At 47.2% G+C, this 24,772-nt stretch overlaps 2 protein-coding genes across 3 annotated transcripts in view; one reads left to right on the forward strand and one right to left on the reverse strand.

The window, feature by feature from the left end:
• Positions 1–387: 387 nt before the first annotated feature.
• NOS2 (nitric oxide synthase 2) lies at positions 388–19,359 on the forward strand. 2 transcript variants are annotated; one of them, XM_056506745.1, is made up of 27 exons: positions 388–1,181; positions 2,680–2,855; positions 3,487–3,583; positions 4,168–4,290; positions 4,381–4,529; positions 5,930–6,092; positions 6,453–6,544; positions 7,755–7,896; positions 8,281–8,420; positions 8,968–9,142; positions 9,481–9,582; positions 10,121–10,315; positions 10,662–10,744; positions 11,054–11,198; positions 11,429–11,533; positions 11,705–11,754; positions 11,851–12,025; positions 12,484–12,616; positions 13,005–13,083; positions 13,528–13,706; positions 14,335–14,498; positions 15,260–15,470; positions 15,791–15,878; positions 16,291–16,412; positions 16,704–16,852; positions 17,018–17,346; positions 17,864–19,359. In XM_056506745.1, exons 2-27 carry the CDS (start codon positions 2,749–2,751, stop codon positions 18,060–18,062), a joined length of 3,696 nt encoding a protein of 1,231 aa, XP_056362720.1. In that variant the 5' UTR covers positions 388–1,181; positions 2,680–2,748; the 3' UTR covers positions 18,063–19,359. The 2 variants fall into 2 exon arrangements, with proteins under 2 accessions (XP_056362720.1, XP_056362721.1); XM_056506746.1 differs by having other exon boundaries at positions 395–1,181; positions 17,018–17,212.
• Positions 19,360–23,124: 3,765 nt separating this feature from the next.
• Positions 23,125–24,772, reverse strand: part of KSR1 (kinase suppressor of ras 1) — a 48,375-nt gene continuing 46,727 nt past the window's right edge. Inside the window, exon 20 of the mRNA XM_056506819.1 lies at positions 23,125–23,416. Within this exon, the coding sequence (XP_056362794.1) occupies positions 23,338–23,416 (79 nt within the window). The 3' untranslated portion in view covers positions 23,125–23,337. The remainder of the gene's footprint in view (positions 23,417–24,772) is intronic.

The raw sequence follows: 24,772 nt of genomic DNA on the forward strand, positions 1-24,772 counted from the left end.
CTGCAGGGACAAGCCAAATTTTGTGAAAGGTATGTGTCTACATGTTGTCTGACACTGAAAATCAGCTCACAATTCCATGTTCCTCGTCCAGCTGTCCCCCTGGTATTCCCAAATACAGCATGCTGGGAATGGTTTGTACTTCAGCAAGTTGCAGTTTCCTTCCAGTATTCCCAATACTTTGGAAAAGCACCAAGGGACAAATCTCACAGGCAGAACAGGAGCTCTGGAGAGCAAGAAATTCTGCAAATAGTCTATTGAGAAAAATCTTTTAAAACTTGATCAAAAGTAAGGAAGCATATGGCTGTGAAACTTAACATACCTGTCCTTGGTTACAAGCATGTGGTTAAATGCTTTCCTGGCCTGTACTGTAAAGCTCTACAGCTCTATAACCTTTCTCTTGAAGTTGCTCACTCTTCCCACAGCCATAGGTGGTGTAAAGGAGGGTGCCTGGAGACTGTCCACACAGGGGTAACTGTAAGAAGCCCTTCAGCATTTATTCCTTTCCATCTTAACAGTGTGTGCAAGGCTGCAAGCAGTGTTCAGTGTGCTCCCCTGCCCTCTCCAGGGGCACAAGCAGGAATCACGGCTGCAGACAGCAAGGGAAGGAAGGGATGCTGGCAGCACCATGAGCTGCCTCCCTCCCTCCCTCACATCATGTAACACTGCTCACTCAGCAGTCACACACCCTCCACTTCTCCAGCAACACAAATCTGGGGAATCCCCCTGATTTCACTATCCATGGCCAGCCTTGCTTGGAGCTATTTTGCATACATGGTCCTGCACTATAAAATGCTTTTGCCTCCCGGGAGGGATACAGAGCCTGAGAGGTGGAAGGCAAGAAACTTTGACAGAGAGGAGCCTCTCCTGGCAGGGCTGGGACACCTCTCACAAGAGCACGGTAAGAAGCACCATGTCCAGGTGCTCATTCTGTCATTCATTTACTGCAGCTCACAGGTAAAGTACTGCAATGGCAAACTGTATCTTTTCTCTGTATTAAGAGCAAAGTGTGGGACTCAGTCTCCTGCTCTAGTTCCAAGCTGTCCAGCCACTCAGAAAACTTTGTCCCTCCTTTCTGCTGATGTGAAGGTTTGTGCTGTCCCAGGTAACACTGTCTGCTCTCCACAGAGCCACTGGTGCAGGGCACAAAGCACCTGCTGCTCCGAGTGCCACTGAAGGGAAAGGTGAGTCTGCTCTCTTTCTTTGTGCTTTTTCTTCTTCATTTTTCTTTTGATTATTATCTTTCTTTCTTCCTTATTTTTCATCTTTTTCCTCATTTTCTTAATTTTCTTCCTTTTCTTCCTTTTTTTCCCTATTGTTTTTTGTTTGTGTGGGGTTTTTCCTTTTTTTCCTCTTTTTTTCCTCTTTTTTTCCTTCTTTCCTTCTTGTTTCTTTCTTTCTTTTTCCTCTCCATTTCTTCTCTCTTTCCCCTTTTGTTGACTGGAGGCCCGATCCAGGTCCGGCACGGTGGCCCTAACCCAGGGTCACTCGGTCCATCAGCTCCAGGACACCAATGTGGTGGACAGCAAATGGCGTTTATTGAGGGGTTACAAGGGTCTTTATAGCCTAGATAGTGGTGGTCATTTCCCCTAGCTCACGTCCGGCTGTGAGCTCAGATCCGGAGCAGTGCATCTCTGAGGGGAGAGGGGTCCCTATCTTAACCGTACATCCCGATATCTTCCGCACGCTTTTCCCTAACTCTCCACACCCTTTGTATTTTACAAAATGGTATAGGCACATCACAGCATTTTTTATTGCAGAATAACAGTTTAGATTTTTTTCCTATTTTGTAACTGCAGGGAAATGCTTATAACACATTGTTTTTCTCACCTGGAGTAGCAAACAATCCTAACACCTTGCAGTTTCTGCACAGATGGATGGTTTTCTCTTCTTGTGTGACTTTACAGCAGACAGTATCTTCAGAGCCCAGCACAAATTTAACTCTTACTCTAAAAGTAATATAAGTATCAAAATAAGACATAATTTACATCAGGAATATGTGACAATGTCTATTTCCTTCCTTTGTCTCTAACTTCTTGGAAACATCAGGTTTTGATTTCTGTTATGAACTAGATTCACATGCTGGGGCTAATTCTCTCTAACCCTGCAATTTACTGGCTTGATCTTTCTCTTCTGATACATCTTCCCTAGCACAAAATCCATCTTATGATCAGAAATTATCAGAAAATGTATGTTAAAATGAATAGCATAAACTTTGTACACTCTTGTGTAAATGCTACGTGTTACTTTGAAATAAGTGCTACAGATCTTAGAAACCACAGATTTCATCCTCTCAGAGTCATGTTTGTCTCTGGCAGGTGAATACACTGCAAGATGTTGTGGCTCATTTATGAATAAGATTTTTTTCATTACTGTGTGAATAACACAGCAACATTTCACATCCCTTTTCTAAGCTTGTGTTCTGCTCAGACCAGTATTTGCTGCTTTACTTGACTAGGAGTCATCTGAAATTCTCTTGCCAGTATTTTAGATTAGTACATGGCTGCACATTACACTGACAAAGTGTTAGTTTTAGTATCACTATCCTAAGAATCAAACAATTTTCATTTTAAACACAGGATGTTAGATCAGATCAGTGGGGCTGGTGAGTTTCTGAGAGATGTTAAAGGGAGTTGCCCTCTTGGGTAAAAACTGACCTTGTTGGGTTTTTTATGTCCTTAGAAGTGTTCCCACATCACATAAAACAAGGTTTCAGCACAGTGAAGTAAAACCACAAGAAGAGCATACAAAATGCTGTGCCCCTGGCAGTTTGTGTTCAAATCTCACGCTGCCAAGAGCCGCTACCCCAGAGAGAAGGACATCAACAACAACGTGGAGACAAATAGGAAGATCCATGGGTAAGATCCTGGTTTTTAATGGTTCCATAGTTTATCTTTGATTTGAAAAGGGAAGATATTAAGTGGTTTGGGTCCTGGAGAAACTCATAATGTGTTTCCAAAATACTGATATTAACCAAAGAACTGTGGGTCTCTGGGTGATGTAACTTGGTAATGAACATAGAACACTTGTGTCAGTGTTAGTCATTGAGGATATAAATCATGCTTTCTCTTTCATAGTCTTAAATTTATTTGGTGATTTATAGTTTCAGGTATTCTAAGTCTCAGGAAGTGTGTATGCTATAAAAATAGCAAAGTGATTATTTATACTGTAATTAAGTTGGTGAAGTAGTTCTGTGATGCAGTTCATACACAAAACTGTATAAAATAAGTTGCACATGCATCTTAAATTTCTCAGTCTTCAGGGTGTTACTTATTTTAGGTTTCATATCCTGCCTTCCTTTCCTTCCACACAGTGCTCTGGGAAGGGAGGTACTATGGCTTCACTACTGCATGTGCCCACTGCCACTGCTGGGTTACGGGCTCAGCACACATTTCAGAGACAGCACTGAGCATCTCCTGCTGATGCTGAAAGCAAAGCCTAACATAAAGCACGTTGCCTTGTACTGACTCTTCTGTCTCTCTGTTGAAGCTCAGGAAAGGATGATGCCAAATTGCACAGCCCAAGCAAGAAGCAGATGGAGAGGCCACCTACCATAAGTTCAGCAAAGCCCAGTGAGGGAGGAGAGGTCTGTTCCCAGCACCTTTGTTTGACAGTCAGAGTTCACATGGGTGGTGCTTGCTGCTCACAGCTGCTCCACCTTCTGCTGTGAGGTCTGGCTGTGGGTGGAGGAGGTTAAGACTGCTGGGATACCTTTGGGTGAAAGTTCTTCCCTGATGAAAATGGAGCACTGATAACACTTGAAGGAAGAGGTGACCCCATGGGGACTGGGATGCCTGATTCCTTTATATACCTTTGCAAACCTTTAGTAACAAACCTGTCCTGTCTTTAAAATTGGTTCACTCTTTTCCTGAGACTGTGACTACAATGCTCAGAGATACTCAGAGGATTTATTGAAATTATAAAGGTATTTGCAGTGGCAGACACTGTTTGATTAATACAAAAATACCTTTTCCCCCCCATTTCATATCAAACTGCAGATTAGTTCAGTAGTTTTATAGTCAAATAATCATGTTGGAGCAGATCACATTTATATCTAGTTTCTTGAATTTAATCTGAAATATTTTGATGTTAACATTAAGTCTAAAATGAAACTGAAAGATATTCAATAGGTCTGAAGACAGTATGCATTTTTATCTATTCTCTGCCCAGAATCTCCCTTCAAATCACATCAAAGTTTCAAACCAAATATCAGGATGTCCAAGACATGTAAAAGTAAAAAACTTGGAAAATGGATCCAGCTTTCTTGACACTCTACACCTGACTGCAAAAGAGGTAAAATATGGAAATATGAAGAGTGATTTTTCAGAAATTTTAAAAGATACAGAGTGCAACTTTTTTTTTTGACATTTTATTGATTTTCAGGTTATCAATTGCCAGTCCAAAGCCTGCCAAGGGTCAATCATGACCCCAAAGGGCCTGGTGAGAGGTACCAGAGATGGGCCAGTTCCACAAGAAGATCTTTTACCTCAGGCAATAGACTTCCTCAAGCAGTACTACAGTTCATTTAAAGAGTAAGTCAACTTGATTTTTGGTATAAAATCTTCTGCCTACCTGTCTGTCTGTGAGCCTCCAGGAGGGTTTGGTTTCCTCCCAGCTCTTGGTAACTATCCCATTACACAGCATGCATTCAAAATACATAAGGACTGTTAAAAAAGCTAAATAAAACTGTCATTGCACTTCATCTGCCAATCCTGGGAACACAGGGAAGGGCTCTGCACAATGCACTGCTCAGCTCCATCCCTTTGGTGTGCTACATTCCACTACACTGAGGACTCTGCCTTCTGTTTTCTTGGAATTAGCTGCACTCAGATCAGTCTCTGTCTGGATCATGCCTTTTGTTTGTGCTGCTTCAAGTATCTTTTCTCTGTGTTCCTCTCAAGGCTTTAGCCAAAGATTGGAAGGCTGTTGTTGCTTCTCACCCTTGCTCTGTGCTATCAACAGAAGCTCACTGAGCATTCCCAGAGTGGTTTGTGTTTTCCCAAAAATGGCCATGGTGCAGGAAATGCTGCAACAGCTGCTTGATGTCCAAGGGCTTGCAGTGACATTCAACAGGATGAGCCTTCAAGCAACAGTTCAGTGTTTGCTCATCCCATTAGAAAACATTATCAAACTTTCAGAGGGACTCAGCCACATAATGGCCACTTCTTTAGACACTTCAAACTCCTTGCAAATCTTTCTTCCCTCTGAATGTTTCTGAAAGTCCCTGTCTTACACACAGGCTATCCTCAGCAGCCTATTGCATTTGCACATCCCTGTGTCTCTGCTCAGGGCTGTTTGATCACATTGATTTACACTATCTCACATGCTTGCCCTTGATCTTTCATCTTGCTGAAAATGTGAAAACTCTCAGACAGTGCAGGCTATTTTCATTCTGTCTGTAAGACAACAAAACAATTTTTGTCTCTGCTCTGATAAATATTTTCTAATGTTTTGACTTCACTCTCTGTTATCAAATTCGAGAATTTTAGAGTTGGTTTCCCTGACAAAGGAGTTGCTCAGCACTTCCTTTCAGGAATGAAAATCCTATTTACTTTACTCAGAAGAGCTGTGGCCTTGTAAACACAATGGAACTTTGAGAGGACAGTCACTCTCAGCCTACATGTGCCCTGAAACTCACCTGTTCTCTGGTTTTCATTTCCTTGTGATTTTTTAAAAAATTGATCTAGAAAATCTAAATTTAAACCAAAAACTTACACAGAATGGTTTGTGGCCAATCCATGCATGTACTGGGTGGTGAAAGGATGGTGTCACTACTTAAATTTCTTGTGTGTTAGCTTCTTCATGAGGTCAATAAGCTCTGTCCTTGCACTCCATAAGGACAAGTCTTAAATTCTGAACCCAAAATATAAAGAGAGCATCTGCACTTTGAAATTCTCATTGTTTTTTTTCATGGCTGTTCCCTGTTCAAAAGGCCAAAACCCAAAGAGCAGCTGAGCAGGCTGGAAGTAGTGACCAAGGAGATAGAAAGCACAGGAAGCTACCAGCTGACCAGGGATGAGCTGACCTTTGCTGCCAAGCAGGCCTGGAGGAACGCGCCCAGGTGCATCGGGAGGATCCAGTGGTCCAACCTGCAGGTCAGCTGTGCACCTACACCTGAGTGCTGTGCTCAGAAGAATGTCCTTTCCTTAGCTAGAACATGTCCCTGTTTGGATTGAGGACTGCCCCCTCCTCTCCATATCAGGGGATTGGTTTCTTTGTAGTTCTCTGCTTCAGGGCTGAATGAAAATATGTAGCAGTGTGAGTGTAGGAACCAGGTGTGTCATGGAACCAGGTCCTTGGGGGATTGTTATGGGTGAAAATGATGCATGTAAGAACTATAAAAATGTACCTTTCCTAGTGGAATCTTTCCATTCCTTAAGTGCATAGGAAAAATAACAACTTTACATTATTGCTTCAAAATTAGTCTTCTTTACATTTCTGTTGGATCCACACAGGTGTTTGATGCACGGGACTGTAAAACAGCCAAGGAAATGTTTGAGCATATCTGTTGTCATATCCAGTATGCCACAAACAATGGTAATATAAGGTAGGTGTCTAATTTTAATTTTAAACAACAAAAATCACATCCATATCTGGCATCAAAACACATGAAATTGTCTATCTAAACATTTTAACAACCTGTCCCTGCTCTTAATTTTCCTGGTACTTATATTTTCCTCTCATGTGTTCCATCAACCATTTTGAAAATTTATAACTTTCATGGCTGACATTACAAAACCTTTTGCAGTTCTGGGGAAAAGAGATGATTTGCAGTTTTGGGGAGGCAGGTAAAGAGAACTAATTATTTTATTTGTACTGATGTTCATTTCAGAAATGTAAAGCACTTTCTGTCAGTGCTGGTGGTAGTGTGAGCAGTGGGCTGTGTCTGTGAGCAGTGGGGCTGTGTCTGTGAGCAGTGGGCTGTGTCTGTGAGCAGAGGGCTGTGCCTGTGGGCAGTGGGCTGTGTCTGTGAGCAGTGGGCTGTGTCTGTGGGCTGTGGGGCTGTGTCTGTGAGCAGTGGGGCTGTGTCTGTGAGCAGTGGGGTTGTGTCTGTGAGCAGTGGGGCTGTGTCTGTGAGCAGTGGGGCTGTGTCTGTGAGCAGTGGGGCTGTGCCTGTGAGCTGTGGGGCTGTGTCTGTGAGCAGTGGGTTCTGTGTCTGTGAGCAGTGGGGCTGTGTCTGTGAGCTCTGGGGCTGTGTCTGTGAGCAGTGGGGTTGTGTCTGTGAGCAGTGGGCTGTGCCTGTGAGCTGTGGGGCTGTGTCTGTGAGCAGTGGGGCTGTGTCTGTGAGCAGTGGGGCTGTGTCTGTGAGCAGTGGGCTGTGTCTGTGGGCTGTGGGGCTGTGTCTGTGAGCAGTGGGCTGTGTCTGTGAGCAGTGGGGCTGTGTCTGTGAGCTGTGGGGCTGTGTCTGTGAGCAGTGGGCTGTGCCTGTGAGCAGTGGGGCTGTGCCTGTGAGCTGTGGGGCTGTGTCTGTGAGCAGTGGGCTGTGTCTGTGAGCAGTGGGCTGTGTCTGTGGGCTGTGGGGCTGTGTCTGTGAGCAGTAGGGCTGTGTCTGTGGGCTGTGGGGCTGTGTCTGTGAGCAGTAGGCTGTGTCTGTGAGCAGTGGGGCTGTGCCTGTGAGCAGTGGGCTGTGCCTGTGAGCAGTGGGCTGTGTCTGTGAGCAGTGGGCTGTGTCTGTGGGCTGGGGGCTGTGTCTGTGGGCAGTGGGGCTGTGTCTGTGAGCAGTGGGCTGTGCCTGTGAGCTGCTCTGTGTCCTGCAGGTCGGCCATCACGGTGTTCCCGCAGAGGACGGACGGGCAGCACGATTTCCGCGTGTGGAACAGCCAGCTCATCCGCTACGCTGGCTACCAGCTGCCAGATGGCTCTGTGCTCGGGGACCCTGCCACTCTGGAGTTCACACAGGTACAGCTCCACACTCACCACCAAAGCTGCTTCCAGCTTGGCTGACCCACCTCTCTGGGGCTTCTTCCTCCTGTGTTTATGCGAAGTGGTCGGGTCGGGAGGTGAGGAATGAATGGGATCTTCTGCCCCACAGGTTCTAGGTGCAGGCTGAAACAATGATTTCCTACAGTCCTGATATAAAAGTGCTGCCCTCCATCTCAGAACAGGGTGAGCTAATACTGTCAGGGGACACAACCCTTCATCAACGTTGTCTGAATGGCAAAAAGAACCTTTTTCACTTAGAATTTACCTCAGCAGATTTCAGAGGGTTAAAATTCTTTTGTCTTCAGATCTTTGTCTTCAGAAACCTGAAAAGAACACAAAATGTGCTTTCTGTGTTTGCAGTTGTGCATTGAGCTTGGGTGGAAGCCGAAATATGGACGCTTTGATGTACTTCCACTTGTTCTCCAAGCAAATGGCCAAGACCCAGAAATATTTGAATTACCTCCAGAAATTGTCCTCCAAGTGCCAATGGAGCATCCAAAGTAAGCACACAAGATTTGGATAATTACATTTTTGCCTCTGCCTCACCTTGGCAGGTTATTGGGCTGCGCCTGTGGCAGTTGTTTTATGAGTTCTTTGTCGGGATGAAATTATGGTAAATCATCCTGAAAGATGAAATGCCTGTTAGAACAATGAAATGAGATTTAAATTAAGGAAGCAAATGACAGCTTTGTTGGAAAACTTTTCCCCAATCTACATTTCAATTATATTCAGAATTTTAAAAATCCTAATTTCTTATGCCAGTGTAATACACATGCAACACTGCACTCATAACAATGTTTATTGCCTTTCTCTCACGTTTTTCTTCTTGTTTGCTTTGGGACTGGCCTGCAGATTGCAGAACTCTGTTATATGGTTCTGCAGCTCCTGTAGCTGGTGATTCCCAAAAACTGAACTGAAAACTTCTGTGAGTTTCTGCAGACCCTGGTCCAGGGGTTCCTCCTAGAATTAGTACTCTTTATCTTCCTGGGCTTTTCTGGTTTTAGAGGGAAAGACACACAGGTAATAACTGCAGCTGCCTGTTTGCAGGTACGAGTGGTTTAAGGAGCTGGAGCTGCAGTGGTATGCCCTGCCTGCCGTGGCCAGCATGCTGCTGGAGGTGGGAGGGCTGGAGTTCACTGCCTGTCCCTTCAACGGCTGGTACATGGGCACAGAGATCGGCGTGCGGGACTTCTGCGACACCCAGCGCTACAACATCCTGCAGGTGACTGACTGCTGCAGGGAGCTGGGCTGGCCTGCAGAGGGAGGGAACTCAGGGCACTAAGAGTTTTGGAAAAGAGACACTATCAGTGTTCACTGGGGTGGGAGAGAACCACTCCCTACTTTATGAAACTGGAACATCCTCACTAACCAGAACTCAAAAATTCCGGTTTACCTTTAATCTCAGGTGTTTCTGCTGCCATCACTTTCCCCAGCATGAGACTCTTTCCCCTTGTGCACAACTTTTTCCTGATATAGAGTAGATGAGGTTGAGAAATCATGGGGTCCAGGTTCCATATAGTAAATTTGCTTTTCCCTTTTCTCTCTCTTTCCCACATGTAGGAGGTAGGGAGGAGAATGGGACTGGAAACAAACAAACTGTCATCATTATGGAAGGACCGAGCTGTTGTAGAGATCAATGTGGCTGTGCTTCATAGCTTCCAGGTTAGTCACTGAGTGTGACTCAGTGAACTGAGAGACACACTCAACACTCATTGTCCCTTTTTCCTCTCACTCAGTGCAGATGGCATTATAATTCCAATAGAACTGTTCTTGATTGTCCCTGAGAAAGTGGAGGAATCCATATTTACTCACAGATAAAGGCAGAAGGAAGAAGAAAAAGAAAACTAAGTTAAGGGCAAGATTTTTCACCCCTTTAACACATTTAATTATGTTTCAAAACCTATGTAAAGACATTGGATTAATATATAGTGAGTCAGAGGCTTTGCAGCATGCACTCCCAGTGCTGCAGAGGTAAAATGCTGATGTTAAAGAAAAGATCTGAGAGCTCTTAATCAAATGCCCGCACTTTAATCTGTATCTTTACAGTAATTGCTGATAGTATTTATTTCCCAGTAATACTCCCTTTAGTCTGAGTAAAGTCCTTGAGATATTGACCAAAGCAAGAAGATTACTTTAGCTACACCAGGAAGAAGGGCAGGACAGGGTTTGAATGCATGTTTCTCTCCTTGCCATTCTCCAGAAGCAGAATGTGACCATCATGGATCACCACTCGGCCGCCGAGTCCTTCCTGAAGCACATGCAGGGCGAGTACCGCGCGCGGGGCGGCTGCCCCGCAGACTGGCTCTGGATCGTGCCGCCCATGTCAGGCAGCATCACCCCCGTCTTCCACCAGGAGATGCTCAACTATGTCCTCACTCCCTTCTATTACTACCAGGTACACATCATCAAAAGCAAAAACCGCCTCTGGCAGACAAGCTCAGCAGTGCAGATGCGATACAGGTCCTGAGGGAGTCTGGGTGCCAAGCCCTGGTTCATCAAAGTTCACCAGACAGGTTCACAAGTAGCAGACAGGAGACATTTTATGTGGGAGGTGCTGTTAGTTTTGTTGAATTCTCTGGCTTTAAGTAAAATGCAGTTTAATGCACCAGAGACTGATCCCATATTTTTACTCAGTGGATTGTATATACAGATTCTATTTGATCTGGCCCCTTAAAGATACAGATTGTTTATTTACAATTTTGCATTCCTTACCTAAAGCATGACTTTCTGTTTTTTTAAAGGTGGATGCGTGGAAGACACATGTGTGGCATGATGAGACACGGAGGCCAAGGAAAAAACAAATAAAGTTTAGCATCTTGGCAAAGTAAGCTGTTCAAATAAGATTCTTCATGCTTTCTCCAAATATTCTATTCTTGTTATGTTTCTGCTCTACTTCTTTAAAAAAATTATGACAGTAGGACCAATGGAGTGGTTTGAATCATAGCATTATCTGTCTATCCTGAGGTAACATTCCTGTCTAAGGTTCTTGCTCAGGGCTCTCTAGAGTGTGCTGCTTCTGAAGCATCTTCCAAAGAAAAGCCATGCTCAAGCTCAGTCTTTCCTAACTTCTTTGTGGATCAACCTGAATTGGTGTGGCTCCATTAAAAGCTGTGTGTGACTGTTCTTTCCCTAGGGCTGTGCTCTTTGCATCCTCACTCATGCGAGGAGCAGTGGCCACCAGGGCCAAGGTCACCGTGATCTACGCGACCGAGACGGGCAAGTCAGAGACTCTCGCCCACGAGCTGTGCAGCCTGTTCAACTGTGCCTTCAGCACTCAGGTGAGCACTACAAACCAGCCACACCACGTGGGGACAGCAGCTTGGCTGCTGCAGGCTTTTCCATTCTCCACACCTGTGTTTGAATGCTCTGTAAATACAAGTTGGACTAGAACTTTGATTTTGTATTCATTTAGCATAATGCCATGTAAGTTTGGTCAGTGGTCATCTGAGATATCCAAGGCTAGTTCTTATGTCTGCTAGCAATGTCTCATGAGCTTTATTCCTTCCAGATTCTGTGCATGGATGAGTACAACATTTGTGACCTGGAAAAAGAAACACTTCTCTTAGTGGTTACTAGCACTTTTGGAAATGGAGATTCTCCAGGTAACGGAAAGGTAATGTTCACCTTAGAAGTGTGTATGAGACTCAGCCCAAAGACCAAAGACAAACCTTTCATTTATCTCATGTCCTTCAGTAAGACATGGATCAGGTTTCAAATCAGGGTATTCTGTCTTAAATCAGAGTATTTTTCTAACCTTAAGTGTATTTTATGTATTTTTATACAGACCTTGAAGGACTCCTTGCTCGGACTGAAACTGCTGAGAAATAAAATTAGGTAAAAAAACTTTGTTGTTTGGTTTGCATGCAATTTAAGTCCTTTAGCACTCCACATAGCATAACACAGCAATCTGCTTTTCATCCCCTTCTGCAGATATGCAGTGTTTGGTCTGGGGTCCAGCATGTACCCAGAGTTCTGTGCCTTTGCTCATGCCATTGACCAGAAGCTGGCCCAGCTCGGGGCTTCCCAGCTTGCTCCAGTGGGTGAAGGGGATGAACTCAGTGGGCAGGAAGCAGCTTTCCACAGCTGGGCAGTCAGTGCTTTCAAGGTGAGTACAGAAATGCACCTCACAGCCTACTCATTCATCCATTGATTTTAGTTCAGTTCCCATAAAAATAAGGGAAAATGAGGGAAACCAAACATCTGAATTTATATCTGAATTTGGAACCCCCCTCTTCTCTACTGCTTGCCTAACTTGGGGAGGGAACTGGGTCCCTTTTCTATTATTTTTTAATATCCACACAAAACTGCATGAACCCTTTTGGATAATGGAATGCTCAGTGTGAAGAAGTGTAGCATCAAACATCTGCATTTTTTGCAGTAGATATTTTTTGGCTGTACTGTTATAGAAGTGGAACCTTACTGAACTCACTGAACCCACACACCAGAGGCACTAAAAACCAGCAATCTGAAACTGATAGCTCTTTATTAGGATTATGATAATGCTAAGAGTACATTTTTTTTTACAGTGAATAGCCTTTATTTTTATGAATTTTTTTTATGTAGACTGCCTGTGACATTTTTAATGTCCGTGGGAGACACAGTATTCAGTTGCCTGAGATCTACACCTCTGAGGAGACCTGGGACCCTTCCAGTTACAGGCTAGTGCATGACTCCCAGCCCATGGACCTGGCTAAAGGTACTGCTCCCACCTTTCCCTCCCTCTGCCTTTTCTGCTCCAGAGGGGCTGAACTGTGCAGGTTTCTCAGAAGTGCTCTTGGCCCTGCTGGATGCTGGAATGCTTATAATGAAGTGCATGGTCAGATTTAAAAAGACACTGGTTTACATTGTGTAAGTTACCTTTTCCAGCACAGTGACACTGAACTATCACACATTGAGACAGCCCCAGAGGAACAAAAGCTGAGATGAGCTGGTTTTAGTCAGGGAATGGGGCACACACAGCTGACTGATGGTTGGTCACCTTCTAGGGCAAGCATGGTTCAGTTCTCCTCTGCATATTATTTGAAGACATTTTAAACAAACCTAATCACAGAGTTACCAAGAGTCATATCCTCTTTTCTCACCAGCTCTTGCAAGCATTCATGCCAAGAATGTAATTCCCATGAAGCTGAAATTCAGGCAGAATCTTCAAAGTTTGAAGTCCAGGTATGCTACCTCATGTTTTTGAATATTGCAATACTACATTTTACTGAAATCTCAAACATCTAAAGTACCTGTTTTTAAACACCTTCCCCTGCAGTTATGAAAAAATATATAGGAATTTTGTTCTGTCCTTAGTAAAAGCATGTGAGCTGTGCAGTCTGCAGTGGGGCAGCACTTCCACTGGCTGATTCCAGGCATGTTTATTCTGTACTGGACAGACCAGGCAGAACTTCAGCACCCAGTTGGTTTGGATCCACATACTTCACATGCCTGGACTCTGATTTGTTTAAGTCTCTGTGAAACCCTAAGCTGGTCTGGTATTTGGTAATGAACACAAGGGAGCCCTTGCCAAGTGCCACTGCAGATTTATTCCTTTCCTGTGCAATCCAAGGGAAATCCTGTCAATGTAATCAAGCTCTGTCTCGTTTCTCTTTCCTTGCTCTCCAGCCGGGTTACCATTCTGGTAAAACTTCACTGTGAGACTGATCAGGAAGTGCACTACCTTCCTGGGGAGCACGTTGGGGTTTTCCCAGGCAACCAGCCAGAGTTAGTTCATGGCATTATTGCACGTGTCAAGGATGCCCCTCCAGCTGGTCAGACTGTCAGGCTTGAAACCTGCATTGATGGTAAGTTGGGTCTCTTTAGACAAAACAACAGAGGATGTTGGACAGATTCTTTTAAAATTCCTAAGATTTTTTGTTGACTGAATATGATTCTGTGATCCTTTTCTTAAGATTCAATAGGATTTTGTTGCTGCTTTTTAGTTATTCTTATAATTCTTGGTTCTGATTTTGCCCTTTCTGGTAAAACCATGACTTCACCAGGGTTTGCAGAGGTACCTGGGGTGACGCTGTAATTCAGTTGCTGAATTGGCCATTGACTGCAATTAAATTAATCAACAGTTTGCTTATTGTTGCTACATGTAAGAGTCCTAAAATAGACATATAGGTCCTGCCCATCTTTCCCATATTAGTAGGAACAATCATAGGATTCTGGAACATGAAAAGATGGTTTCTCCAGATGAAAGAATGTGACTTTGCAAGTAGTGTTTTGTTGTCATGAAGTTTCCTGTGTCAGATCCTCCCCTTAAAAAACGTTCAAAACCTCACAATAACCTCTTTCAGAAGGGCCCTGTGGTCTAGACCTGCACCCTCACCTGAATGGTACTTTGAAGGACTCTGAGTTTTGCAAAGCTCTACAGCTGTCAAATACCACGGGTGTTCCTAAGTGTCTTTTTCTTTCCCTTATTTCCAGGTGGACACTGGACAAGTCACAAGAAGATTCCAGCCTGCACACTATCTGAGGCTTTGACATACTTGCTTGATATCACTACTCCACCCTCCCAACAGCTGCTGAAAAAACTCTCCCAGCTGGTGACAGCAGAAGGAGACAAGCAGAGGCTGGAGGTGTTGTGTCAGGTGAGCTTCAGGGCTGGAGTTCTGTTTGCAGTTCTGTGTTCTGGGCCTTCTGATGCCTTTGACTCTGTGACAGAAGCTTAAGAATTTTTTATAGTGATGGATTTTTATGCCTCTGTTACATATTCTGTGGTCTTGCAAAGCCAACCCCAGTGGGAGAAAGAGGGGTCTGGAGGCTCAGCTTGGGTGTGGCTACCAAGATCGGTGTTTCCTGTGTGGTTCTGGGTGGGTCATTGCCTGCCTCACGCTGGTTTCTGATGTGACACCCTTAAAGCCCTTGCCGTTCGCACGGGGAGGAGCTGCAGGGGAGCTGCTTGAGGCGTTTGTGTCAGAGAATTTGCTACCCCAGAGTCAGAGGGATGTGGCTTTAAGTGGTGACTCACGGGTGGGGTAAGTGCTGCCTCCTCCTACCAGGTTCAGGGAGGCTCGGGAGGGGTCAGGGCCTGGGGCTGCACAATCTCATGGATGTGCCATGGCAAGGAAATGAGAAATGGATTCTACTGAAGTTTCTGCATCCTCACTGAGAGAGCTGCTGTCTGAGAACATTGTAGTGGGGGTTCTGAACTTCTGTGTTCAAAAGTGAATGATTTCTTAGGAAACCCCAGTGTTGGTCCTGGCAAAGTTTTGAGAACTTTGTTGATTTATCTGCATATTTAATTGAATGTAAAGCAAGAATCTTATTTATAAGTGACATTTCAAATACACCTGCTCTCCTGAACTCAGCATGACCTGGTAACGTTGTGGTGATGCTCTTTGGCTTTTAGAGCACAGAAGAATACAATAAATGGAAGTTTTACAACAGCCCAAACATCCTAGAGGTGCTGAAGGAGTTCCCCTCTGCTGAGGTCTCCACAGCTTTCCTGCTGACTCAGCTGCCATTTCTGAAGCCCAGGTATTATTCTGTCAGCTCCTCCTGTGACATGACAGCCAGGGAGATTCACCTGACAGTTGCAGTTGTAAACTACAGGACAAGAGGTAATGAGCTGTTGTTTTCATCTCTCTCTTAAATAAATGGTATTTAGGCTACATTGTGGTTCAGAAAAAGAACTGTCTGCCATACAGCATGAAATGTATCTGTATTAAAAAAATTGTGTTGTCATACCTGCAGAACACCTACAGGGCGAGTGTTCATACTGGGCCAAGATTTGCTAAAATCCTGCACTGTCATCAGTGTATCCATGTTTTATAAATCCATACTTATTTTAAAGCTATAATTTCAAGCATAAACTGTGGTTTTTTAAAAACAGAGGGCTTTTGGGTGCTGACAGAGGTGTTCTGCCTTGCTCTGCTTTTAGATGGAGAGGGGCCTTTGCACCACGGGGTCTGCAGCACGTGGCTGAACACAATAAAGCTCAACGAGACCGTTCCCTGCTTCATCCGCAGGTAAAGGCAATTTAACAGCCCAAACAGCAGCAGCTCTTAGTTCAGCTTCTGCAGTGGGTTTTCCTTGCTTTGGATGTTTTCAAGTGAAGTTGGTGAGTTGAAGCTGGAACAGCTGGGTCTGAGAAGAGAGGGAGTTCCCTGTCTTCCAGAGATGAGATCTTTGACCGTGCCTTACCTTTAGTAAAATCACAAATTATTAGAAAATTCTGAAATAATTCTATTCCCGTGACCCTATGCCCACTGTTGGCTTCTCCACTGCAAGAAAAGGGGAGGGAAGAAGGAGCACCTAGTTCAGCCCCATTGCTGCTTTCAAACTGGGGATTTGGGCTGTGCTGCTCTGAGTCATTCAGGCAACTGAGCATGACTTTCAGTCAAAAAGCAGTTACCTAATTAACATATTCTTGCATTTTAGTGCTGATGAGTTCCACCTCCCGGAGGAAGCAGCCACGCCCTGCATTCTGATCGGCGCGGGCACGGGCATCGCTCCCTTCAGGAGCTTCTGGCTGCAGCGCCTCTACGACCTGGAGCACAGAGGTACCTGCGGGGCCCTGGGGCAGGGCTGGCTCGGGGACACCCTCAGGGCTCCAGACAGGGGCTCTGCAGCCAGAGACACCCACAGACGTCGGCCAAGAGCCCCTGCAGAGACCTGCACCCGAGCTAATGGGGCACTGGCACTGGCACTGGCACTGGCACAGCCAATCCATCCCCCAGAGCCCGTTCCCGTGGGCAGGGGTGCTCTGGGCACCTGGAGGGCACAGGCTGTGTGCCAGTCTGTGTGTCAGTGGCTGCCCCAGGCACTCAGGCACTGCCCCACGCTGCTTTCAGGGCTCAGAGCAGGGGACATGACCTTGGTGTTTGGCTGCCGGCAGCCAGAGCTGGATCACATCTACAGAGAGGAAACTGAGGAGATGAAGAGGAAGGGAGTCCTGAGAGACATCTACACAGCTTACTCCAGACTGCCTGGACAAGAGAAAGTAAGGCTGGTTCCTTTGTCCTTTAAGGGTTAACTCCCCCAGAATCAGAGCTGAACAGAGGGGGCACTCAGAGCCTGAGTGCACAGACCCGCGATGGGCTCAGGAGAGCCAACAGCCAGAGCAGCATTTCAGAGCCCTGCTGTGCTGATGGATTTTGTGTTCCAGGTCTATGTCCAGGACATCCTGCAGAGGCAGCTGGAGGCCCGTGTGTGTGAGGTGCTGCAGGGCCAGCAGGGCCACGTGTTCGTGTGCGGGGACGTGCGCATGGCGCGGGACGTGGCGCGGGCGCTGCGGGCGCTGCTGGCCCGGGGGCTGCGCCTCAGCCAGCAGCAGGCAGAGCAGTACCTGCAGCAGCTCAAGGTAGCTCTCATCACAGCCACTCCTCCATTCCCCTCAGCAGGCAGAGCAGTACCTGCAGCAGCTCAAGGTAGCTCTCATCACAGCCACTCCTCCTTTCCCCTCAGCAGGCAGAGCAGTACCTGCAGCAGCTCAAGGTAGCTCTCATCACAGCCACTCCTCCATTCCCCTCAGCAGGCTCAGTGCTGTGGCTGCCTGAGCTCCTGTGTGCACTCAGGGACAGAGCTCGAACGGAGCTGCTCGGTCCCCCCGGGGCTGCCAGCTCAGCTTCTGCTCACTCGGGGTCAGGCAGGGGCTCTGCTGCTCTGCACTTACACTGGGGTCCTGGGGATCAGCTTTGCAGGGTGTTGGCAGCATCAGGAGCTTGAGGCTTTGTTGTACCAAACGAGCAAAAGTGAGCTCAAGGATTTCGTGGGCCCATCACTAAGAACCCAGTTCATGGAGCTGCTGCTTTTTAGGACCCTCTTGTTATCAGAACTCATCCTGGTGCATTGTGCCTGGGATTCAGGGAGCTCCTTTTCACTGGCACTAACCAAAGTCTACAATCACAGAACTAGTGCTACAAATGCAAAAGGCCTTTTAATTACTTAACTGATGGATAAGGAGTAGCTGGCAGCATTTCATTTATCTCTTGGGTGTCCTTTGTTTTTGCAGAGCCAAAAGCGATACCATGAAGATATATTTGGGGCTGTGTTCCCATATGAAGTCAAAAGATCTTTGCAACCCACCAGCTGAAGAACAAATCCACTTGTGTTTTAGACAATACTTGCACATTTGTTGTTGTTTTCAAAAAACAAGGAGTCAAATCCTTCTTCTTATACTTGTTTTATCATACATGTATATAGGATTGTAGGATTTGACTCATAAACCTCAGCCTTAATTAAGTAAAATATTAAATATAACTTTTATTGCTATTTATTCTGACATGCTTTTAATACCTTATCTTAATAGTGAAAGTGCAAATTATTTTTAATACTATCTATGCTAGTATAAATCTGGTGGTTTTTGTACATACAAGGAAACTGTTTTGTACTAAGTTAACTAGAGCTGAAATATTTTTTTTCTTTTTTTTTAATGTACTGTTTATCTTTGTGACCTTATTTATATCAGATTGGTTTACTTGCATATTATCCTCACTTGAAAGCAAGTGAATGGATGGTTGTGTTGCTGGGAGTTGTCTGGCCACGTGCCTGGATCTGGAGCAATGTTTGCAAATGAGATAATAATGTGCTGGTCCCAGGTGGCAACACCTGCTGCATCCACCTCAGACGTGCTTAGCAGGTAGCAGTGGTGAATTCTGCTTTGTGGGACTCAGGTACATGAACCTCAGCTGGTGGTGGTGTTGTTACAGAGCCTATAGCAGGAAGATTCCATAAATTCCGAAGCACTTTTGGATTCTGTGCTCTGGTTCACTTGATTTGTTTGTAATAAAATCTGCCTTTATACTGAGACAAAGTGTGTGGATCAGTGAACCTCTTCTTGCCCTTGGCTCTGCAAAGGCAGAGGTTGTGGTGAGGTGGGTTTGGGCTCCAGCCAGCACTCCTGCCTGAGCTCAGGGCAGCTCCAGGAGCTGCAGCCTGTCTGGATCAGTTTTGCATTTTTGGTACTGCCAGGCAAGTGTGAGTTAGTGAGTTAGCTAGTGAGTGAGACTGGCTTGAAACTGCCCTTGTATTTGCACTTGGGCTCTTTGTAGGCCTTGCAGTGACATCACAACCACTTCCTTCTCTGAAATTACCAGGGCTATATAAGCATATTAAAAAAGCTTAAGGTGAGATTTTCCTGCCATCCCTTGTCTCCAGGAGCTGATGAAGGCAGAGTTGAGACTCAAAAGTCAGCAGTGCCATGTGTGAGCAGTGTGTTTCAGGACAGCCTTGGCCTTGGAGCTGGAAGTGGGCTGGGTGACTGAGGTGGTTGTGCACCTTGCTGGGCTGGGACTGGACTGGGAGTTACAGATCAACACTTTCTGAAACAATTAATAGCTTGTTTCATTGACACTTAAACCGAGTTTTTATATGGCTTTAAGGGAACTCAGCATCCAGAACAGCTGTGTGCCAGGGCACTGAGGTGCAGATACATCTTGCTCTTAGCCTGGTTCTGTTCCTGGTTTTGGGTGCTGGTAAAACCCCCAGGATCTGGGCAGAACTGGGGCAGCTGGGCTGAACTGGGGCAGCTGGGAGAGTCGCAGGCTGGCAGGAACAGGACAGGGACACTGCTGGCTGCCCTCCACCCCTGAGTGCATTCCTGAGCTTTGGGGAGCAGTCGACATTGGGACATACTTCGAGCCTGATTTTCATAACATGAATAACTGAAGGAAAAGGAACAGAAGGTATGGACAGAGCCCACGAGTCAGGGAGGTGACAGAAGGTCGGGCCCTGTGTCAGGGAAGTGCAGGAAACCTGGGGGCACCGAGCAGGAGCAGGGGATGAGGGATCGTTAAAGCTCATTAGGGACACCTGAGGCTCGTTAGGAGCTCGTTAGGGACATAAGGCTCGTTAGGGGCTCCTGAGGCTCGTTAGGGGCTCCTGAGGGGCTCCTGAGGCTCGGTAGGGGCTCCTGAGGGCTGTGGGCAGGGTCTGGCAGACGCTGCCTGTGCTGGGCCGATGTGCAAGGCTGCTGAGCTCTGGAGACAGCGAGGCCAGGTAGGTGAAAGGTTTTTTTTGCTTCTCCTTGGAGTTTTGGCAATCCTGTGTTACACTGGCCATGTGCAGAGGGGTTCTGCCTGCCCCAGTAACCCTGCTGGGAGCCAGGGCTGGAGCTGCTGCTTTGTCTGGGAGGAGCAGGCTGAGTTCTGTTCAGCTGTGGTGTGTCCAGCTTTCCTAGATCCTGCTCCAGTTCATTTGTGGCCCGAGCTGGGCTTTGTGAGTTGTTATTTGTGTCTCCTTTGTGTGAACCCGTTTCTGTGGCTGCTCTGGGATGTTTTGCTGTTGAGCTGGGCTGGTGACATGTTCCTGTCTGGTGTGGGGGTTTAAATGCCCTTGGCTGGGGCTGGAAAGGCTCCCCTGGTGCTGGCTTTGTCTCCCCGTGTGTGTGCTGGCTGCTCCTGTCCTGCTTGCTGTGGCTGTCCCAGGGCAGAGGGACCCCGATGTGCTGGGCTACACCTGAGCAGGGAAACATCAGCCTGCTTCAGCCACAGCCAGGGCAGAGCCTTTGTGCTTGGAGACTGGAGTTTGTGTGGTTTGGTTTGTTAAATGAACACCTCTGCCCTTCAAGTGTCATTGAGAATTAAATTTGTTATTTCTTATTCTTTATGAAAGACAACAAAGCTCAACTTATCTGAAGCTTTTTATTGTTTGTGTGTGAGATGTAGATAAAGATGGATGAGACGTAAAACTCTTCTTTCTGCTGCCCTGGCCCATTCCTGGCAGGATGGCACAAAGCTGATGGCAGCAGCAGAACCTTGCTGGGGTTAATTTTAATTAACAGCTGCTCAGGGCACTTGCAGTGTGGAGAGCTGGGTCTGACTGGCAGAGCCCTGCCCCACTCTGCAGGTGGGAGGGGGGCAGGACCTTGTGCAAGAGATGGAGAAGGTGCTGGGGCCAGTGCTGCCTTTGGGGGGAAAGCAGCTTTTTAAACAGCTCCGTGCTATCCAGGAGGAAAAACTTTGTAATTGCAAGGGACTTGTGCAGGGGAGATCACCTGGAGGGGAAGGGCAGGGAGCAGAGGGATGCAGGAGCTGCTGTGCTGGGGGGTCTCTGTGGGACTCTGCTCTGTTCTGGTTCAGCTGTGGGTCACTGGGAGGGGAAGGTCAAACCAGGACTCGGTAACACTTGCTTTACCCAGACCAAAGATTTATTCACTGAAAAGATTCCTACATATCCAGAATTCCAGTAGCATAGAGTGCACTCTTTTTTTCTTCTTTTTTTTTTTTTTTTTTTTCCTGGTTGCATAAACTAATACAGAAACTGTTGTTAATTCTAACAATTTGTAATTAATTTAATAGCAATTCTGGAAGACACTCAGTTCATAGAAAATATAAAAAAAAATTTGTACTGTACAAAGTTTACATCACATTTGAAAAGAAAACGTGTCCATGTTCACCATGTTACAACCATTTACATTCACTACTGACATGTGGCTCCTGTAGCAGCATTGCACGGCATTGTCACATTGACAGCTCCACCGGGACGGGGGCGGCACCGGGACACGAACACACCCCAGGGACTGCGCTTGGTGTGCGGGGAGGGACAGCTCCGACTGCCCCGGGCTGACCGAAACCACAACAACCCCCGGACAAGGCCGGGCTCTCCTCGGGCTGCTCTGGGGCACAGCAGGAGCTTTGTGTTCCAGGGCAGTGTCTGGGTGTCCCACACAGCCCCAGGCCGGGCTGCAGTGCAGTGCCCGTGTCCCCGTTCGGGGCAGGCTGTGAACAGCCCCTGGGGCAGGGCTGTCCCAGCGGGGCACGTCCCACCCCGGCCGGGGGCACGGCAGGGTCCGAGCTGCCCGCAGGGCCCGAGCCTCAGCCTGTGCTCGCAAGGAACCCGTGCACAGCAGGGCCACTGACCCACACAGAACATTCCGGTGTCCCCGCTCTCGGGACCGGCTTTGTGCACCCAAAACTGAGCGAGGAGCAGCCCGAGACGGCTGGTGTCCTGGACACTGAGCAGCTGCTCCTGCCCTGCCCTCCCTAAGGCAGGAGCCACGCAGGGCTCCAGCCGAGGGCCAGCACCTCTCCCTGCTCTGGGGTTGTGTTGTGCTGCTCTTCCTTAAACAGCACTTGGGCAAAACCAGCTTCTGCCTCGGGCCGCTGACACCCGTTAGTGAGAACAGCAGAGCCCCAGGGGCACAGGGATCAGGACGGCACTGCAGTGCCTGGCCGTGCCACTCCCATTCTCTCTTGCATCTGAGACACATTTAAAGTATTTTTACGTTTATAGGAGGCTACAGCTGACTTGCACGTAGGACTGAGGCTCTCTGCTCAACAGAACTCAGGTTTTGCCACTCAGCTCCTCACACAAGGCAGCCGAACTGAGGCCTGGTGCTTTCCCTGCTCGCAGAGGATCCCCCCGAGCCCAGGTGGGGAGAGGGCAGCCTCTGGTAACAGGGCCTGCACTGGATTGACTTCCCAGGGGACAATGCATCTGTCACCTCCGTGTGGTCACTGGCTGTCACCCCCACAACCTCCACACTGCACTGGAGGGAGAGCTGGGTTTTGGGTTGAAAACTAACCTCTGAAACAAGTTTGAGCTGTTGGGGTCAGGCAGAACCTCCAGGCCCAGTTATTGCTTTCTTGGTTACAAGATTTCTGTCCTTAACAGCTTTTTCCTCAAATCAACTGCTTTAGTCCCGTGTTTGTCAAACAAAGAACTTGCAAGCTTAAAGGTGGCCAACTGCAGGCAGTGCCAGCACTCTGGGTGTATGTGCAGGGGCTCTGAACCTCTGTGCATCAAGGCTTTAGTTAATGCATTATTTAGGGACAGCTTTTCCCTTGTCCTGCCTCTCTTGTCTTTCCCTGCACTCAAACTTGTACCTGAACTTCAAAAGAAGAATTTGGTCCCTGTGCAGAGCTGTGACAAGCCATAAATTTATTTTTTAAGGCCAGCAATTCTTTATTCCCCTAGGATTGTGTGAGAAGGAGCAGGTTTTAGTGTGAGTTCTGTGGAGAAGAGCACTTGGGTCATTAACTGAGAGCCAGCCCCACGGCCAGGCACTGACCTGCTCTGTTCTGAACTCAGGGTGACCCAGAGCTGGAGCAGCCCTGCTGAAAGGAGGAGTGGTTTGGGCAAGTCCCAGTGCAGCAGGCTGGGTTCCACCTTCAGAGAGACCCGGCCTCTGGAGGCCAACACCTGACACGAGCCCTGTCCCCGTGGGCACTGCCAGGGGACCCTGCCCTGCAGGCAGAGAGTGGCACCTGCTGCCCACAGACACAGGAGGAACCAGAACAGCTCTTCTCTTTTGCAGTGCTATTCGAGAATGGCTGTAGTTCAACTCGATTCACTGTTTATTACGCTTAAAAAAATATAGTTCACACAAAAGTATCATGTAAACATTGTTTAAAGAACTGCTGGTGCTCAGGCAGGACACGGGGCTGAGCTGATGTCTTCAGTGGGGAGGAGCCAGGAGGTTCCTGGTGCCTGGGAGGTTCCTGGTGCTGGGGAAGCAGCAGCCAGCACGGGCACAAGGACACCGGCCTAGAGCTTTGGGTTACTCGCTTCCAGGATTCCCAAGCCAAATCTTTCAAAACGCAGGACAACTTTGCTACTGTTAATGCTGCAAAGAGTGGAAGGGAGAGGAGAAGGGAGGGGGAAACAGTTACTGATGATTCATCTTACAAAGCTACTGCCCTATCCAAGGAGCTGAAATGAGTTTGGTTCTGCTCTCATGTCACTTCAGATCACCCAAGAGATGCTCAGGTAATTCAGTGGTAAACACATGAAGTTATTCATGCAAACCTCATCAGTGGGAAGAACCTGCACTATCTGCTTTGCCCAAGAGGGAGGAGCAGGAAATTTTCCCGCATCTCTACCATGGGTAGAAGCCTGACATTAGTTTTCAGTGGGCACTTGCTTCCCTTGAAGTAGAAGGGAAGGAAAAACTGAGAATTTTCTCTGTAAGAGGAAGGGGAGTTTTGACAAAGTACATGAATGGGTTAAGAAACCCCAAGAGAACAAACCCAAACCCACTTGCCCCTCCCCAGGCTCTACAAACACATAAAGCACTTCCAGCTCAGGGCTTTCCTGAGGAGGCTCAGGGAATGGATGTGGGAGCTTGTCCTCAGACAGCAGAAACCCCCTTGGTGTGTGTTGCCCTCTGTCCCTGTCCTCTCCCCTCCAAGCAGTGAGAACAGACCTTTTCTAGAAGGCACGTGTTTGCTGTGGCAGCTGTGACTCTGCCAAGGCCCTACACTGAGTCATTCTGCTGACCAGGGATGTAAACAGAAGCAAACTGCAGCATTCCTAGCACTGGATCTGAAAGGGGAGGAGCTGAAGGGTGCTCCTGCTCCCCTCTTCTTTTACAAGGCTTTGTACTGATCTCAGCTGAGCCATGTGGGCCTGCTCTGGACACTGCCCCAGCCTGGCTCTCAGTGGCCCTGTGCCCTGGCTGTGTGTGCACCTGGGCAGGCAGAGCAGCTCCCTGTGCCCTCAGGAGGAGTCGCAGCTGCTGGAGCTCCAGGCAGAGCAGCCAGGAGGGTCTTGCAGACAGGAGTGGTTATTGAAGCTACAGCCCACACCAAGCAAAGGCAGAGAGGAGAACTCGGATAAAGTGTTGATTATGTCCATGGGTTAATTTCGTGGTTTGGTTTTGCTTTTTAATGAAGGTGATTGTCCAAGTTGCCGGTTAGGATACGACACATGGAAGCATGCAAGGTGGAGCCCGTTATTGCACCAGTAGCTACAACCTACAAGAAATATAGGAGGGAAGGGAAAAAGACACCATGAGAGTTAGTTTTCAGTTATTTAAAGCAAGCCCTTGAGATCTATACCATGTACAGCTTGGAGCAGGCTGCAGCAGGGTTAGTGCAGTGTGTGAAAGGAGCTGGGTGAGGGGGGAGCTGCACTGCTCAGTGCATGTTCTTTGTGTGAGGGTGAGGCCAGAGTCTGGGGGAAGCTTTCTGCAGTTTTGAGT

The sequence above is a fragment of the Oenanthe melanoleuca genome, chromosome 19, assembly GCF_029582105.1.
Source record: "Oenanthe melanoleuca isolate GR-GAL-2019-014 chromosome 19, OMel1.0, whole genome shotgun sequence".
NCBI lineage: Eukaryota > Metazoa > Chordata > Aves > Passeriformes > Muscicapidae > Oenanthe > Oenanthe melanoleuca.